The following is an 18484-nucleotide window of genomic DNA, read 5'->3' on the forward strand; positions in this document are numbered from 1 at the left end:
TGAACCCAGCCATAATGACTTACAAACATATTTGGTAGTACATCAATATAACTAGTAAGTGATTGATTGACTTCCAAGTTACACTCGGAGTTATGTGGTTTTTAATCTAGATTAGCCCGCCCAAAGTTAGTTTCAAGTTCATTTATTAATTCAAGCATTCATTTACACACTTTCAGAGAGGTATTATATAACTACATACAAATATATATATATATATAACAGATATAGATAGGCCGATGAAAGATGATGAATCAATCAAGTGACTTGAACAACTTCTTTCAGAATGGATCAGTCGATGAGAATGGCATCGATGACTCACTAAACAATGCTACAGACAGTGTCATTAATCAACAACAGCAGCAACAGCAACAACAACAACGTTCAACACCAACCAAACAACAACAAGGCGGTTCAAATGGTGCGCAGTATCATGTTCCCATTGTCAACCCTGTTACAACAAACCAACCTTTACTGGGGCCAGAGGTAAGTCCGAGTCGAATGACACAACACATGCTTGCATCTCACTCACTCAATCACTCATTCATTCGATCAATCAATCAAACAGACAGGTCTACAAGAATATCAACGAAGTGATTTGACAGCGATCAAGGAGAAACAATTGGGTATATTGAGGTTCGAGGTGATCACGAATGACAGCTCAGTGAGGAACTTGGAGTTGTTGATGAACTTGAAGAATGTGTTCTCAAAACAATTGCCAAAGATGCCTCGCGAGTATATAGTCCGTCTGATATTCGATCGCTTTCATCACTCATTGCTCATCATCAAGCGTGATGTGGTCATTGGTGGCATCAGTTTCAGGCCGTTCCGCGAGCAGGGCTTCATCGAGATTGCCTTCTGCGCCATCACGTCCAACGAACAGGTCAAGGGCTACGGCTCCTACCTGATGACACATCTCAAGGAGCACAATCGCAAGACGGGCATATATCACTTCTTGACATTCGCCGACAACTTTGCCATCGAGTACTTCCAGAAGCAGGGATTCACGCATGAGATCACATTGGCGCGCGACAAGTGGAAGGGCTTCATTCAAGAGTACGACGGAGGCTCGCTGATGGAGTGCGTCGTGCATCCCAACGTGCCCTACCTCGACATCTCCTCGTTGGTGCGCGAGCAGCGCGAGGTTCTCAACAAAAAGATACGCACGATTAGCACGTCGCACGTCGTGCATCCCGGCCTCAAGCACTTCCAGCAGGGTCGGCGATTGGCCATTGGCGACATCCCCGGCATCAAACAGGCGGGCTGGGTGCAGACACAGACCGAGCAGCAGATCCAGGCGCTGCACAAGGAGCTACAGCGCATACTGGACGAGGTCAAGTCGCACCCCGAGTCATGGCCCTTCCTCACGCCAGTGACGGACGAGATCGCGCCCAACTACTCCAACGTCATCAAGGACCCTGTCGACCTGAGCAAGGTTGCCGAGCGTCTGGCCACAGGCTGCTACTACATCACCAAGTACATGTTCCTGGCCGACCTCAAAAGGATGTGCGAGAACTGTCGACTGTACAATACCGAGGGCGCCTACTTCCACATTGCCAACCGACTGGAACAATATGTTATCCAGCAATGTCAGGCACTGCCGTGATCATTCCATACCGGCTCACTCTCAAGTTAGCCACTTCACGTGATCCCCAAACATGTACACATGGACGTCCACATGGCCATTGTCCAGACGATCTGGTAAACATAGACCGTTCAATGTCATGAGCCAATTCAGGCATGGTCTTGATCAATATCATGGACAATATAGGATGTTATACATCCATAACTAAGCCGACACATGAATGAATAAACGACACTTTGTTTATGGGAAAACAATTGATTGATCTGAGATCAAACCACACTCACAATCAGTCATTCATTCAAACAAACAATCATTCACACAGATACAGATACAAGATACACAATTATGTCTAAACTTAAAGATAAACTATCGATATCAATGTCATCACAGTCGGGATCGGGCATGACAGGAGGCAGTGGCTCAGCATCAGTCGGCTCAACAGTTGTGGCTTCGACACTGACACCAACACATAACCAATTGCTGCGCAAGAAGTACCTCGACCTGATAGAGTACGGCAATCAACATCCTCAAACAACGCAACAGAACCTATATCAACTTAGAAAGACTATATTACTCGAGGGATTGCCCGATGACACTGAGGTATGACATGTCTGCATTGATCAATGCATGCGTGATGACTAACCAACAATGATCAATCACATTAGGAGGAGAAAGAGGATAGGAGAAAGGGTAGCCCAAAGTGTAGTCTGCGAGGTCTGATATGGAAGATATTGCTTGGTGTTAAGGACTGCGACGCTGAGAAGTACATTGAATTGGTCAAGAGAGGTCCATCAGAGCAATACGAGAAGATTAGAAAGGACACGAGCAGGACGTTCAAGGGCGACGATCAGTTCTCACAGGCTGTACAGCAGGATAAGCTATCGCGCTGTCTCAATGCATTCATTCATCTGACCTCTGATCTCAAGCAGGCCGATCTCAAACAGAGCCTTGGCTATGTGCAGGGTATGAACCTCCTCAGTGGGGCATTCCTCTATGTACTTCCCGAGCTCGATGCCTTCTATTGTTTCTCCACAATGATCCTGCAGTACTGTCATCGATACTGTTTGCCCAAGATCAGTGGCGTACTCTCTGCGCTCAATGTAAGTCGCACTCAATCATTCAATCAATGTCACACACTCACTAACTCAATCAAACAACAGATACTGGATACAATCCTTGAGTTTGTTGATCCAGAGCTTTATGGATACCTGGTATCATCAAAGAACTATGATCCACAGTTGTTAACACATGGTATGTATGATTGATTGATCAATCAATGAAAGAATAATGGACCATCACTAACACAACGACAACAACAACAACAGCCATCATCAGTCTTGGAGCAAGTACACCTCCACTTGGAGAGATACTCAAGCTGTGGGACTTCTATCTGGCATTTGGTGTGCATATGAATGTGATTGGAACAGTGTCGCGACTACTACTGATGCGTGACTCATTGCTTGCGGATCCATCACCATGCTCTCAATTCCGTTCACTTCCAGATCTCGAAGCCGAAACCATGATCAACTTGTCCATTCACATTGTTCGACAGCTACCTGAAGACCTCTACGACCTTTTAGTCGATCATCCAATTGCCGATATCAGCAGCCAGGAAGAGTTCAACTGAGCCTCAGTCTGTCTGGATGGCTCAAGTACTACTCCATTCTAGCTGGTCTGGAGTGGAGTGATTGGACGATCATCATCTGTAATATATATATACGCACATAACATTCACTGGCTTTGTGGAGATTGTTGATTGATTGATTGATTGATTGATTGATCGATTGATTGGATGTGATGTGTCATCAGCCACGTCCATCATCCATCCATACAATCATACAAATAACAAAACCTTGTAATCCTACTTGGCTGGCCAGGTGTGTTGGTCCTTGGACTTGTGTTACTTTACTTTGGACTCCATCTATTAACATTGATGATGTTGTTTACACTTGTTATCTCTTTGTTGGTCTTCCAAGTCCAAGCAAGAAGTTTGAAAAAAAGAAAAAAGGGACGAAGACGAAACAATCAAACATCCCAACTTTGACACATAAATACAATCAACAACAGAGATATAACATACATACATACATACAGATACAGAATGAACTATAACGGATACTCATTGATTCTGTCAGCACTAAAGACACAGGGACCAATGACAAGGTCCACATTGTGGGAGCTGGTCAAGGACTCACATCTCTACGCCAGCACACATCACTTCAAGACACATATGGACATTCTGGTGACAACTAATCGCGTGGCCAGATCAGCGCACAAGCAATACAGCCCCAAGCTGGGCAAGGACCTGAACAATCTGTTCAAGTTCTCATTTGTCGACGATCATAAGCGCAACGAGCTGACGGACGACCTCATGAATCAGGCCAACGCCTACCTGCAAAAGACACTGGAGGCACAGCGCAAGCGCAATGAGCAGGAGCTATTGTTGAAGGCTCAGTCAGACAAGGACAAAGAGGTCAACAAGCTGAAGGATCAACAAAACAGAGAGGAGGACAAGAAGAAGAAGGCAGTGCAGGAGAAGAAGAGAGTACAAGAGGCCATGCAAAAGAGTGCAGAGATGTATGACCAATAATAAAGTAATCAATCAATCAACATCATCATCATTCCGACGATCAATGATGATGATGATGATATATATATATATGAAAGAGACGAACGACAAACGATCAAGATGATGTATTTGGTACAGGTACATGTTATTTATTCGGATGTTACAGTGGCCACCCTCTTGTAGACGAGATACGAGATGAGTAGGAATAGTACCACGATCGCAGTGTCAATGAATGCTGTGGACTGTCTGGTGATCGATGTGATCCTGGTGGGTGGTGGCCTCACTACGTTTGGCTTTGTCTCGACAACGACTGCTGCCGCCACCGCTGCCGCCTGGTCAGGTGCTCCCTGGACTTGTGCCTCAGCAACAACGACATCTTCGTCATGGGCAACAGCATTAGTTCTATGTACAAGCGTCGCCTGTTGCTGCTGTTGCTCTGGGTTGGACTCTATTGATGTTGTTGAAGTTGTTGTAGATGTAGTTGTTGGTTCTACTTGTGTATGTAATGATGATGAGGATGATGAAGGGTGCGCTGTATCTACGTGAGTGTCGGGTGAATGAACATGGGCATGTTGAGTGCCGTCCATGCTTGGGTCATCCTCGTCTGTTATCTTATCCTCTGTTGGTATAAGATGACTTGCTGCTGCTGGTGTCGCTGTTGCCGTTGTTGAAGTTGTAGTTGTCGTAGTAGTTGTTGATGTTGTTGCATTGGTATTTGATTGATTTGAAGTAGGCTGTACATTTGGCAATGCAGTCCTATTGTGAACGCCACACTTTGCGCACTTCCAATCCAAGCTCCTCTTTGCCAACACTATTCTCTCCTCCTTTGTATAGTCGAGTGAGCCCACGGCACCCTTGCCCTCTGTCATCATAAAGCCAATGAGAGCAACCAACACTGTACGAACTATTGATCGGTTAATTGATGAATGAGTTAGTGATGTATATCGATACCAATGATGACCATTCATATACATACTGCTCCAAGATGGCATCCATGTCTCTGGATGATGAGCTGAGATTGACAAACATATCTTTACATCAACGCTAAATCTTCCATTGGGCTGTGCATATGCTTATAAGTTAGTATTCATTCAATATCATATCAACTATATGAGGTACTCACAGTTAATAAGACAATGTTGGGTGGCTTGAAGGGATAGTCTGGCGGCAGTAATATCCTGCCATGATAGATGCCACCTTCAAACTCTGTATCCTGTGCACCTCTAATTGTAAAGTGCCATTCAAACATATTATCCTCAAGTGGGAATGCCGTGTAATCTGGTGAGGAATCCTGCTTGATCTCCTGAGTCTCACGCATAATCCTCTTTAATGCAGAGTTGTTTGTATTCATTATTATGTTTTGTTATCCTTTAAATAAATAATATATAGAGAGATAGATAGATAGATAGATAGAGATAATGAAGGGATTGTTTAATTGAGTTGGGTTGGTTAGATGTGAGTATGAAAAGGAGATTGAGTGCTCCACTCCTGGTTTGGTTGGTTTTCAGAAAAACGCACAACTTGGCTAGAGATGTGTGAGTGCCTCGTCACCCTGCTTTGCTGCGTTGTCGAACCATCTAATGTCAGTGTGTTGTTCAAAGATGTGTGTGTGTATGTACGTTTATTTATTTGTTTGTTTGTATAAGTTATAACAATGGTGTTGTATACAACGTTGTATACAAAATTGGCTATGGAATTGATTTTCCCATTACTGGCCTTTGATCAAAGGCCTAAACTTTTAATTGAGATCAATCAAATTTATCATTGAATGTAATAAATGCTAAGAGTACATGTTGGGGTATTACCATACCATCATCATCATTAAATGATTGGATACATCTTGAATCAAGATATGTTATCTGTCTGCTCTTGTTTATCCCGCTCTTTTTTCAAAATGTTGGAGATTATGAACCCTTTTTGGGAGTTCAAACACAAATGAAAGAACACACAAGTTCATCAAGTTGCTCACACACACCAATCGTTAAGTTATCAGCATGCTTTGAACATATACATATACTTTTGAAAAGATAGATAGATAGAAAATATATTATTGATATTTGATTGATTGTTATATATAGTTAGATAGAGCAGAGTGATAATAAGAAATATGGAAAGTGTTATTCAAGCAAAGATTGGAAGTAGAGACCCAAAGGACATACAACAGTTGGCGTTTGATCTAAAACGAATTCAGAGTCTTGCAGAGCTAGCACCCTGTCAACAGTTGGAGATACTATCACTCAACAACTGTTTCCTACAGTCAATCGATACACTACCTACATTACCAAAGTTAAAGAAGGTACATTCATTCATTCAATCAATCAATCATAATGTATATCACATCACTAACATTCATTCATTCGATATACATTAGCTTGAACTAAATGACAATAAAATATCAACTGGATTGAAGGTGTTGGAGAATTGTGTAGCATTGGAATCACTTAGTCTAAGTGGCAATCTGATAAAGACACATGAGGACTTGGAACCTTTGGTATGATGAACAGCTTGGATACATGTGGGATGACGATTGAATGAGTGTACTAATGCATGCACTACTACAACAGAGTCATCTAAAGAAGTTGAGATACTTGGACTTGTTTGGATGTCCAGTCACTATATTGCCAAACTACTCAAAGAACATATTCAAGTTGATACCATCTTTGATAGTATTGGATGGATTCAATAAGTATGGTCATCATCATCCTTTGGATGACTTCAGACATGTATACGTGACTCTAACAATCAATCTAATCAATCAATCACAAATACAGACATGGACAAGAAGTAGACATGGAGGATGACGATGAGGAGGATATCGATGATGATGATCAAGAGGATGAAGGAGAATTTGATGATATCATAGATGATGATGAGGAGGAAGAGGATGATGAGAACCCAACTACAAATGGACATGGTACAAATGGTGGACAACAAGAAGAGGATGATGAGGATGAAGAGGACGAAGAGGAAGAGGAGGAAGAAGAAGAAGAAGAGGAGGGCGACGAATCAGCAGAGGACCATGTACATGTCCCAACAACAACCACATCAACATCATCAACAACTACAACATCTACATCATCGACAACAACTACAACATCAACTGCACCATCATCATCCAGCAAGAAGAAGCGACCTGCACAGGACTCTGATGAGTCGTCCAATGAGGACTCGGATCAGGACTACGTGCCCTCGGAGGAGAGCAGCGACGAGGAGGAAGAGGACGAAGACTCCATCTACGAAGAGGAGGAAGAGGAAGAATACGTCGATGACTATGGCGATGAGGACAAGCTGGTGGCACACTACAAGGCGCTGCGAGATGCCGGTGTCAAGCCTGGCGAGGAAATTGGAGATGACAGTGACGAAGACGAGGCAGAGGTTGGCAGCAAGAGGAAGATATCATCATCCTCCAATCAGCCAACGAAGAAGCCATCACACTAGTCCATCCTCCTGGCAACATCAATCAATGCACATGACTATTGTCATTCACTCAATCAATCAATCATTAATGATGAAAAACACCATACCTACCCATTTGGGTTAGTGTTATAATTAAACAATATCCAGTTCCAAAGAACGTTGATCAATTATCCAGGATTGATGGATGTAAATGACGAACTTCGTTTCAAACACCAAACTTTATTTTATTTTATTTTTTCAATTTGAGGTTACGTTTTGCGAGGATGGTGTGAGCTGGACTGAGGTATCCACTCGCGAATGGTGGTCTCGCCTCGCTGTGTGCGAGCAAGTGTGGATTGATGAAAGACACTCCAACAAGTAGTATTCTTCTTCACAGCTTAGGTTAATACACACAACTCATCACACAATGGTATGATTCAGGTCAACTAGATTGTCATCAGACTCAATCGATAGGATTAGGATTGGATTAAGGATAGGATGCGACATTCATACATGTTGGATATGTGATGGATGGATTGGGATATATCTCGCGCGCACGATACGAACAGCAGACAGATGACAGAGTGAAGATGTAAAGGATACATTGGCTAATCAATTCATATCATGTTATAACATCAAACAATAGGCCAAGAGAACCAAGAAAGTCGGAATTGTTGGAAAGTACGGTACGAGATACGGTGCCTCTTTGAGAAAGCAGGTTAAGAAGATGGAGATTACCCAACACGCCACCTACACCTGCTCTTTCTGTGGAAAGGTAAAGATCGCGATCATCACATATGATGACACAACTGGCCTCCCCATCACCAATGGCATAACTCTAACACATCTTAATCAACACCAATCATCAATCAAATCAAACTAAAACAGGATGCTGTCAGAAGAGCTTCCGTTGGTATCTGGAGCTGCAGTGGATGCAGAAAGACTTTGGCTGGAGGTGCCTGGACCATGAGCACTGCCGCTGGTGCCACCGTCAGATCTACCATCCGTCGTCTTCGTGAGTTGAACGCTTAAACGCGCGAGCCTTCCTCCAACTTTAGAAGTAACTCCCTTTGTCCAAAGAAGAGTGTGTGTGTCTAAATTAATAAACCTTTGAATACCATCCTCTCTGGTTGTCCTTCTTCTTTCTTCCTTCCTGTCCATCCTTCCTTGTCCATCCATCCTTCAGTCATTCAACCTCCAGTTGGCAACTTGTATTGTCAAAGTGCTGGAGTTTGTTTGCTTCGAAATGGACTATTTCCAACTTTGTAGCATGTGTGTGTGTGTGTCCTTTGCGAACCACTTTCCCCTTTCAATTTCCCATTCAATGAACACCAACAAACAGATACACACACACTACACTTACTTACTCACTTATACAACTCACACTTACACATACTTACACTTACTACTTACTTATATACTTATATTGGATACGATGAGGAATGTCTTGGAAACATGAATTGGAATCATTGGTCCGTGTGGCATCAATGCCTACTTCAAGATTGAAGAGTTTGGCACTTTCATTAAGATCACATATTGAGAAGAGTACATCTGTAAGTCAAGACAATCATGACAGATGTGAATGTCCAAATGATGGATCAATATAACATTCAGAGATCACTCACTCACTTCATATCATTGTATGCAGTATGTGAATTACTATATTGGCTCAGTGAATGAGTGTCTGAGACATTGCAATCCAGAACATATACTCAACTCTCTATATGCGATCGATGCCATAATGAGAGATCTGAGGCATTCTCCACAGACACAAATGTATGATACATTGATGATTTATTGAATGAGTGAGTGATGGACACAAGGATGCTGACCACACATCTCCTCATTCTTTACATAGATACACGATGATGGAAGGTGAGTTGACAAATGTATTACTTGCCAATGAGAAAAAGATATTGGAGACTATTCCCCAGGATTATTGTGTATGTTATATGGAAGTGTTAGATGGAATGGAACTCCAATCATTCATTAATCCTGGTAATCAATCAAATAATAGACAAAGTTCATTAAGTTATTGGATATCTGGGTGAATAAGAAGTTGTTCCCGATGGAGTTAAATAGAAAGTGGATCAATAGGATCATGACAGACTTGGATGTGGAGTTGACCGAACCTACATCATCATCATCAGTGTCCAATCACCAACACAATCAAGACACAATCATGGCTAGGGCCATGACTAGGACTACAACTACAACCACCTCGACCGCGACAAATGTTTCATCAATGATGGGCGACAGTCACAAAAGAAAGTTAAGCTCATCTGATGAGGATGAGGATGACAATCCATTGGAGTTTCTGATGGAAGACGATAGTGATGATAGTCAAGATGATAATCCAGATGTCGTGCGTGTTGGAATGCTGGCCAAATCCAGAGCAAAGAAAAGAATAAGGAAGACTGGCCTCACAAAACAACGGTCATCCGACCTCCTCGACATGTCCAGTCTCAACAACGTCCGTAACATGTCATTACATACCTCCCTACTCGACCTTCCCAATGAGATCATCAGCAAGATCCTCCTTGATCTCGATGTCCTGGAAATACTCCGCATCTCATTCGTGTCAAGGTATGTCATGCCGTGTCGTGTCAGCTGATGGCGCGCCAACTAACATCAACCAATCAACAACCTAGGTTCTTCAATGAGTTCATTCGATATTGTACATTCTGGAGAGTGTTGAGCTTCAACAATGTGATCATATCAGAGTTGTGTCTAAACACAACGATCAAGTCTTATGGACATTTGGTGGTCAAGTTGGATCTGTCATTCTGCAACTACGTCTCACACAGCTCAATCAAGACCATTGTCAACAATTGCACACAACTCCAATCAGTGTCCATGTGCAGATGTCCACTGTCCGACGACGACATTGTCGAAGTGCTCAAACTGAAACAACTTCGCAAGTTGAACGTATCACAATCCAACTACTCATTCTACATCCTTGACTGCATTCTCAACCACCGCGGTATCACAAACCTCAACATAGCGTATGTCCATGGATACTGGAACATCACCATGGTCATACTCATTCTAACTCTACCCCACCATCACCAGTTGCAGCCATATGTTGTTGAATAGATTGTTTATGAAGTGCACAGATAAGCTGCCGGCTGGATTGAGGAAGCTCAACATTGATTGCTACTGCTCCAACTTCTTTAGTTCGGTGGTCGGCGAGGCCGTCGAACAAATAATCACAAACAATCAAGAGACATTGAAGATGGTCACACTCCACCATGCCCTGTCAATCGAGAAGATACCCAGAGGTGTCAAGCTGAGGACCACCAACCTCTGGAAGTACGTCAAGTTCAACGACTATGCCTCCACCAAGGAGGCCTTGCATGGCATCAAGAAGAAAGTGTTGGACAGGAGATATCACAATGGAAACACATCCATCTACGTAAGCTCAATCAATCATTCATTCAATAATCAATCACTTACTCACTCACCCAATCAATCAATCCAACTTGTTTAGCAAGCATCAGAGGAGGGCAAGGTACAACTGTTACAGTTGTTGATCAATGCTCGAGCGGACCATTCAATATGTAATTATTATGGAATATCTCCAATCATGGTATCCAAGGATATAACAACTACCAAGGTCTGGATATCGAGTGGAATCAAACCAAACTTACAAATAGAGAGTGAGTAGGATGTGGACTTGAACGCACATGGCCATGTCTAACTCATCCATCAATCAATCACAGAGGAGTTCTTGGCAGTCATACCAATTTTGGAGAAGTATTACAAGTATTTAAAGTCCAACATACAAGAGCATCCATCAATCAATGAAGTACAATCATCTGATGTCAATCTCATACTGACATTACTAAAGAATGAACAAAAGTATGCATTCAAGAGTGATGTCATCAGTCTTGCTCGTATACTATTGGCATCATTCTTGAAGATACCATCATTGTTAAAGACGTATGTATCCTCCTCTACCTTCACACATAACGGCATCAATCATATGACTAACATAACAACAATGGTAATTAATATAGTATGATCAATGGAGATAATCTACATCACAAACAACAACAACAACAACAACCAAACATTACCACACGATCATTGGTATTTAGTACTATTGGCAATGATATATTCTTCCAGACATTGATGCCATATCTAAAGAAGGCACAACAGAAGATAGTTCTGTTGGACCTCCTCGAGTTGGAGTAAAGTACATTCTCTTCCAAGGTCAATTCATTCAGTCATTCGACCGGACATTGTCATTTAACAACGATCACGATCGCACATGGCATTGGCTAATTCCATCACTTATTCATTCACTCATTCACTCATTCATTCATTCGTTCATCAAACCACGTGTGTCTCTTTAGCCACGTTGAGCGTTAACTATGGAAGCCCCTTATCCAAAGTCACACAACCAACAAGGCTCTTGCCCGGGCTTGTGATCTCCATCGTAGAACAAACCAGGTTCCCTCACATGTGATTTGACGATCGACATCAAGATCAACAACAGCAACCTTTTGTATTATCATCATGGAACTTGGACGTGTCGGGGAATTGTTTGGATTAGATTCACACACATCCATGTCCCCACCCAGATCACTCTTTTGGCTAAAGATACCTAATACCAGGGCTGCATCCTGATTTTCTAAAAATGAACGTCAAGGAATTGAAGGTGAGTTAGTGAGTTGGGGGAGCGAAGGAGGAGGTGAAGGGGTCTATTGAAAATTTGATGGCGTGAGTCATTGTGCAACGTGGTCACTCACCTCAAATCCTCTCAAGCTACGTCTGCATCTCATTTATTTCAAATTTTCTCAAACAAATACGCACACATCCTCACTATCTCTTTTGATTGAGCGTCTTGTCTCTCATTCATTCATTAATTAATTAATAATAATAATAATATATACCTATTACCAATAAAGAGATCCCTTAATAAATTATTATTATAATACAAACAAACAAACAAACAACATATATACATACACAACAAACAAACAATGACAGAAGTATTCAATAATACAATCACTGGATCATCCAATGATATTTGGTACAATTATCTGTCAGTTGGAGATAAAGATATTACAGGCAATTTAATTGTTGCCAATAATAATAACAATAATATAAATAATAATAATTATAATAATATGTTAAACAAGTCATTGGACATGTTTGACGCATTCACAACAAATGCAAATGGTGGCTTGACATCACAGGCTGGCAGCACAAAGACATCGATGGGCTTTAATCAGCCACCATCGTTCACAATGTACAACACTGGCGGATCACACTCCAATTCGCCAATCCCAATGCTAAACAACGACGGCACTACAAGCCCCACCTACTACCTCAACCTCAGCATGGGCGTCCCCGTCAACACTGTGACGGTCGACCCAGAGACAGTGCAGGAAATACCAATCCCAATCCCACAGTTCACCAGCGAGCCACCCATCACAACATCGGCAGTGCCCTCGTCGTACTGTTCGCCATCGCCATCGAGCTCACATTCGAGCCCAATTCAAGACTTCCAATATATGTCGCCACAATCTCCACAGCAACAACAGCAGCAACAACAGATGTCACCACAGCAACATCAACAACAACAATACTCCTCCTCTCCTCTTCAAGTCATCGAGACAACATACACACCAGACTATAACGTCGTCTTCAACTATGTACAAAAGCACACGCCCAAGTCCGACATGGTCCCATTGAACAATCCATTCCAATTGACCAATCAGCAACAAGTTGCCATTCCAATCCAGCAGCAACATCAACAGCAACCACAACAACAACAACAGAGCAACTCATTCAACAGGTATGTGTATCCCATGACATTGATTGACTTGTTACTAACATCTTGGCAACACCAGCAATGAATATGATGATATGCTCGACAAGCCATTCTCAAAGGACTACTTCTTCAATCAACTAAAGAGCGCAGTACCAGCCTTTGTTGAACCACAGGAGAATGCAATGAATGATGATCAAGCGTCAAACGACGACAGCAGCTCTTCACCAGAGTCTGATGGCGACTTGGCACTGTGCTCAAAGAAGAGAGGCCGCGAGGAGGTCATCGACCTGTCTGGCGCCACCATCCTCAACAAGGATCAGGTGCTCAAGCTGACATCTCGCGAGATCGAGGAGTACGTCTCCAAGCTGAAGCAGAACCACATCCTGTCGCCCAGCCAAGAGAAGGAGCTGAAAAAGCAACGCCGTCTAATCAAGAACCGCGAGTACGCCTCGCAGTCGCGCTCCCGTCGCAAGGTGTACGTCGAGTCGATCGAGTCCAAGCTCCAGCGTTCGGCCAATGAGAACGCCTCGATCAAGAGCCAGCTCACCACCATGAAGGATGAGAACCGCGAGCTCAAGAAGCAACTATTCACTCTAACCCAAACCCTCAAGTCAAACCCATCACTAGCCGAAGCATTTGGTAAGGTCTTTTCGATAGGCAATGCCGGCTCTAAGAAGACAGCCGCCACTGTTTCCCTTTTTGTAAGTATCCAACGACCTCTCCACCTCATCCATTGTCCTCCTCCAATGAGCGCGGTACTAATACAAGTCCTCTTCCCAACCAATCAATTAGGTATTCTGTGTTCTATTTACATTAACCTTCCTGTTCCCCGTCCAACCAACCGCACATTTCCAACAACCATCAGGGTATGTACACCAACTCCTCACTCACTCATTCCAATCAATCAATCAGCGACTAACATTAATATCACACAGCACCGCATTCGTTCACCGTAACCTCTTGGACTTTGATATCAGCGAGCCAGTCAAAGTGACCTACGTCGACCGTACTCTACAACTAAAGAATCAAATACTGGATGAGACTAAAGCATTTGTATCCAACCTACTTGGCAATATCAACGGACTGTCAACAAACGATAAGAAGAAATACGAAGCCGACTACCTAAAGCATATCTCGGCCAAGTCCTCAGCCATGATGAGCAACTCCACTGCCCTCCACGTTCCATCCTCTCCAACAACACTATCTACCAGTGCTGCGCCCACGACCAGCAGATTAAGCACACAACGTCCAACTAAGAGACTGAGGACACACGTAATCGAGGAGCCATCTTCCCCACTGACATGCTCGTCTCCACTTTCCTCCTCAGACATGTCTGATGATGAATGAATAAAGTAATATAACTTGTATCATATAATATATCAAATCGTTTATTGTTAGAGTCTTTCGATTACTATTGCCGAGGCACCTCCACCTCCATTGCAGATGCCTGCCACACCTATCTTGCCACCTCTCTTGTGGAGAATGTGTGTGAGGGTAGTGAGGATACGTGCGCCTGATGCACCAAGTGGATGACCAAGTGCCACTGCACCTCCATTGACATTGACCTTGTCCAAGTTGATATTGAGCAGTTGTCCATTGGCAATTGGTACGCAAGAGAATGCTTCATTGATCTCAAAGTAGTCGACTTGATCGATGCTGATGCCAGAGTTGGCGAGTGCCTTGGGGATGGCCAATGCGGGAGCCATGGGGAACTCGATTGGAGCACGTTCGGCATCGGCGAAACCAATGATCCTGGCCAATGGTTTGATTCCAAGTTCCTTGGCCTTGGACTCTGCCATAAGTATGATAGTGGCAGCGCCATCATTCAACTTGCTAGAGTTGGCAGGTGTCAGCACCCCATCCTTTGTGAATGATGGTTTGAGGTTTGGTATCTTCTCAAACTTTGCTCTCTTTGGTTCCTCGTCCTCCTTCACTATCAAGTCTGGGCCACCCTTCTGAGGTACTGGTACAGGTACAATCTCATCCACAAACGCTCCATTCTTCTGAGCTTCAATAGCTCTCGTGTAGCTCCTCACACAATACTCATCATTCTCCTGTCTTGTAATGTTCATCTTCTTTGAAGTGTCCTCTCCACATACTCCCTAACATGTCAACATCCATGTTAGTGATCAATAAAACAATCAATGAAGTTGAATCATACATACCATTGCAATGTCATCATATGCATCTGATAGGCCATCACGGACGAGTCCATCGATCATTGATACATTGCCATACTTGGCACCATATCTAAGTTTGTCGACGTAGTAGGGTACATTGGACATGGACTCGAATCCACCTGCAACAATCACTTTTGATTGTCCAAGTAGAATTGATTGAGCTCCATACATCACACTCTTCATACCAGAAGAGCAGACCTTATTAACTGTTGTACATATTACACTATGAGGTAGACCTGCACCCAATGCTGCTTGACGTGCAGGTGCCTGTCCAAGATTGGCAGAGATCACATTACCAATGATTGCTTCATCCACTTGTTTAGGATCCAGACCAATACTATTCAATGCATGTTGGATTGACAATGATTGAAGTTTTGGTCCAGGAACAGTTGACAAAGTGCCTCCCAGTGCACCAATAGGTGTGCGATTGGCTGCGACAATAACAACCTGGTCTCCAATCATTGATGATGTTCTGAAATATCTGGAAGTTATTTTAATCTACATGATTGATAGATTGATTGTCATGTCTTGAGTTAGTTAGTTTGGAACACTGATTGGACGAATGATTGAAATAGTGATTGATATTTACAAGTGATTGTTTGTTATTTAGTATTGTTTTGGATAACATCTTATTTGTTATACAATTATCTGTTTATTATATATTTTGGAAAGGATTTAAAGAGTTGTATTTATAAACATATGTCCATCTTAATTTATACAACCTTGTTTGTTCAAATGGAATGGAACCAAATTGATTCTCTTGACTTTCACACCCCACATGTCCACTTGGGCCTTGACATTCATTCCCAAATTAGGTCACATGATCAAACCAAACACACTCTCACAATCATGTTGCCATCTTGTCCTCCATGTTTGAAGACCCAACCTGTAATAAAACAAAGGGACTATGTTCTGTCCTGGTTATAAATCAAATCACTTTAATGATCCACTGGAGCAGCCCAGTATTATGACTTGAAGTTCGAGCAAAGTGAGGTTTGTCTATCTATGTATCTGATTATGGCTTGAGAGTGACGAGCTCATTCTCCTCGTGCATCTCCTTGATAATGTCAAAGCCACCGACTAGACTGCCATTGATGTAGAGTTGTGGATAGGTCTTCCAGTTGGAGTACTCCTTCAGACCCTCACGAACGGTGGGGTCCGACAGGATGTTGAACGAGTCGAATGTGAAGCCATCCTTGTTGAGAATGGCAACGGTCTTGCTGCTGAAGCCGCATTGTGGTGCATCGGGTGTGCCCTTCATAAAGAGCATGACTGGTGCTTTGTTGACCAGTGCGTGTAGACGTTCCTTTAGATTGGCCTTCTCCTTCTCCTCCTGTTGCTTGATGCGATCGAGTACCTCTTGAGATGGTGCTTCCTGTGCGTCAACCACAACGTCTGTGGCCTTTGATGAGAACTGCAATGACTTCATTGTGAGTGCTGATGGGTCTGCGCCAAGAACACTCTCTACAACAGCTTTATCCTTTATAAAGAAGTATGATGGTACTGACTTGATGTCATACTTTAATGATATCTCAGTTGCTTTCTCTGCTTCGATCTGTTTGTATCATTGTAATTGATTGATTGGTTGATTGATTGAATGATTGAGTGAGTAATGCAACTCTATATGTATCATCATCTTGCTACATACATTGGCAAACTTAAGCTTTGGACATTGAGTGGAGAGTTGTTGGACGATGGCATTCATTGATGCACATGGCTTTGACCAATCAGCCCAAAAGTTCAAGACAACGTACTTGTTGCTAGTCAGGAAGTCATTGAGCTCTGCCAATGTAGTAATAACTTGAGGTGAAACCATTTTGTATTTATATATTTATATATTTATGTATGTTATATATGTTTAATTGTTTGAATAAATGAATGTACTTCATTCAAAGTGTTCGTCAATACCAACTTTTGAGAGATTCAAACACTTTTGTTGACAACTAAACATGATGATGTTGGGGTCAAAGGTGGAATAACATTCCATTGACAGTCCTCCAACAAGCAGTAGTATTTAATTATACATCGACTTCAACCTTGACAACTCTGTCTCTTTTATGTTCATGCAATCACCCAACACTTGACATTTGATTAACAAACCAATACATTATTGTGATATGAGCAGGTCCAACAGCCTCAACAACATGAGTTTGTAGTAATGATATGTATACTAGCCAGTGTATGTGTAGTTGATCAAGTGCGTCAGATTGTGAATGAATGAGAGTAGTGCTGACGAGGCCTCCTTCGAACCCCATCACTCTCATTCACCCAAGCCCACTCCATCAGCAACATAATGCAGTCCCTCCACGTGCTTCATGTGTTCATTGTTAGATATACATAGAGATAATCAAACAATAGTAATAATAGTAATAATGTTATCGTCATCCTATTCTCCTGCCAGTCCACCTCGTTCCATTCTTCTGTTTGATGGAGTGTGCAACTTCTGTGAAGGCGTCGTTCAATTCATTAGCCAGAGGGATACAGAGAGACGCTTCCATTTCCAAGCACTGCAGACTGAGAAAGGACATGAGATACTAGACTACTATCACCTACCCAAGGATCTATCAACTGTCGTACTAATCGAAGAGGAGACTGGTACCTACTATCTCAAATCAACCGCCATTCTAAGAGTACTCTACTACCTCAAAGTAAGTCATCCTCCCCTCTCTATCTCTCGTTCACTCACTTGTCTAACTCAATCAATCAATCAATCAAACATACTAGTATCCATATCCAATGCTCTATCCATTCATTTATATACCTCAATTCATTAGAGACTATTGTTATGCTACGTTTGCTCAGTATCGTTACAAGTTGTTTGGAAAGAAGGATACAGATCGTTGTATTGTCAACAATCAATTGAAGACAATGTTCATCGATTGGAAGAGTCCATTCATTCAAGAGGATGATAATGCCACAGGACCAAAAGACACAACAACATCATCAAACAACGACAACAAGAAGAAGAGGTAGAG

At 42.5% G+C, this 18484-nt stretch overlaps 11 protein-coding genes across 11 annotated transcripts; 8 read left to right on the top strand and 3 right to left on the bottom strand.

Annotated features, from left to right (window-relative positions):
• Positions 1–246: 246 nt before the first annotated feature.
• Positions 247–1603, top strand: SAMD00019534_081950 (hypothetical protein; the record flags this gene model as incomplete). The annotated part of the gene is made up of 2 exons (XM_012896655.1): positions 247–483; positions 566–1603. 2 exons carry the CDS (start codon positions 247–249, stop codon positions 1601–1603), a joined length of 1275 nt encoding a protein of 424 aa, XP_012752109.1.
• Positions 1604–1927: 324 nt separating this feature from the next.
• On the top strand, positions 1928–3206 carry SAMD00019534_081960 (hypothetical protein; the record flags this gene model as incomplete). The annotated part of the gene is made up of 4 exons (XM_012896656.1): positions 1928–2182; positions 2248–2682; positions 2743–2833; positions 2908–3206. Coding segments are annotated over 4 exons (1080 nt in total), but the record flags the coding sequence as incomplete, so codon positions are not given.
• Positions 3207–3683: 477 nt separating this feature from the next.
• Positions 3684–4172, top strand: SAMD00019534_081970 (hypothetical protein; the record flags this gene model as incomplete). Its single annotated transcript, XM_012896657.1, has 1 exon — positions 3684–4172. The coding sequence occupies one exon, from the start codon at positions 3684–3686 to the stop codon at positions 4170–4172; it is 489 nt and encodes a 162-aa protein (XP_012752111.1).
• Positions 4173–4300: 128 nt separating this feature from the next.
• On the bottom strand, positions 4301–5502 carry SAMD00019534_081980 (hypothetical protein; the record flags this gene model as incomplete). Its single annotated transcript, XM_012896658.1, has 3 exons — positions 4301–5055; positions 5128–5212; positions 5275–5502. The coding sequence occupies 3 exons, from the start codon at positions 5500–5502 to the stop codon at positions 4301–4303; spliced, it is 1068 nt and encodes a 355-aa protein (XP_012752112.1).
• Positions 5503–6258: 756 nt separating this feature from the next.
• Positions 6259–7589, top strand: SAMD00019534_081990 (hypothetical protein; the record flags this gene model as incomplete). Its single annotated transcript, XM_012896659.1, has 4 exons — positions 6259–6447; positions 6523–6642; positions 6716–6837; positions 6923–7589. The coding sequence occupies 4 exons, from the start codon at positions 6259–6261 to the stop codon at positions 7587–7589; spliced, it is 1098 nt and encodes a 365-aa protein (XP_012752113.1).
• A 385-nt stretch (positions 7590–7974) lies between these two features.
• Positions 7975–8576, top strand: SAMD00019534_082000 (hypothetical protein; the record flags this gene model as incomplete). Its single annotated transcript, XM_012896660.1, has 3 exons — positions 7975–7977; positions 8194–8322; positions 8436–8576. Coding segments are annotated over 3 exons (273 nt in total), but the record flags the coding sequence as incomplete, so codon positions are not given.
• A 413-nt stretch (positions 8577–8989) lies between these two features.
• Positions 8990–11744, top strand: SAMD00019534_082010 (hypothetical protein; the record flags this gene model as incomplete). The annotated part of the gene is made up of 9 exons (XM_012896661.1): positions 8990–9100; positions 9196–9323; positions 9406–9490; positions 9565–10133; positions 10199–10552; positions 10620–10962; positions 11038–11206; positions 11270–11489; positions 11567–11744. The coding sequence occupies 9 exons, from the start codon at positions 8990–8992 to the stop codon at positions 11742–11744; spliced, it is 2157 nt and encodes a 718-aa protein (XP_012752115.1).
• Positions 11745–12703: 959 nt separating this feature from the next.
• Positions 12704–14676, top strand: SAMD00019534_082020 (hypothetical protein; the record flags this gene model as incomplete). Its single annotated transcript, XM_012896662.1, has 4 exons — positions 12704–13353; positions 13409–14030; positions 14122–14195; positions 14265–14676. 4 exons carry the CDS (start codon positions 12704–12706, stop codon positions 14674–14676), a joined length of 1758 nt encoding a protein of 585 aa, XP_012752116.1.
• Positions 14677–14723: 47 nt separating this feature from the next.
• Positions 14724–15962, bottom strand: SAMD00019534_082030 (hypothetical protein; the record flags this gene model as incomplete). The annotated part of the gene is made up of 2 exons (XM_012896663.1): positions 14724–15431; positions 15495–15962. Coding segments are annotated over 2 exons (1176 nt in total), but the record flags the coding sequence as incomplete, so codon positions are not given.
• A 562-nt stretch (positions 15963–16524) lies between these two features.
• On the bottom strand, positions 16525–17325 carry SAMD00019534_082040 (hypothetical protein; the record flags this gene model as incomplete). Its single annotated transcript, XM_012896664.1, has 2 exons — positions 16525–17064; positions 17158–17325. 2 exons carry the CDS (start codon positions 17323–17325, stop codon positions 16525–16527), a joined length of 708 nt encoding a protein of 235 aa, XP_012752118.1.
• Positions 17326–17881: 556 nt separating this feature from the next.
• On the top strand, positions 17882–18482 carry SAMD00019534_082050 (hypothetical protein; the record flags this gene model as incomplete). Its single annotated transcript, XM_012896665.1, has 2 exons — positions 17882–18157; positions 18234–18482. 2 exons carry the CDS (start codon positions 17882–17884, stop codon positions 18480–18482), a joined length of 525 nt encoding a protein of 174 aa, XP_012752119.1.
• Positions 18483–18484: the final 2 nt, after the last annotated feature.

This window comes from Acytostelium subglobosum (assembly GCF_000787575.1).
Source record: "Acytostelium subglobosum LB1 DNA, scaffold: scaffold17, whole genome shotgun sequence".
NCBI classification, from domain to species: domain Eukaryota; phylum Evosea; class Eumycetozoa; order Acytosteliales; family Acytosteliaceae; genus Acytostelium; species Acytostelium subglobosum.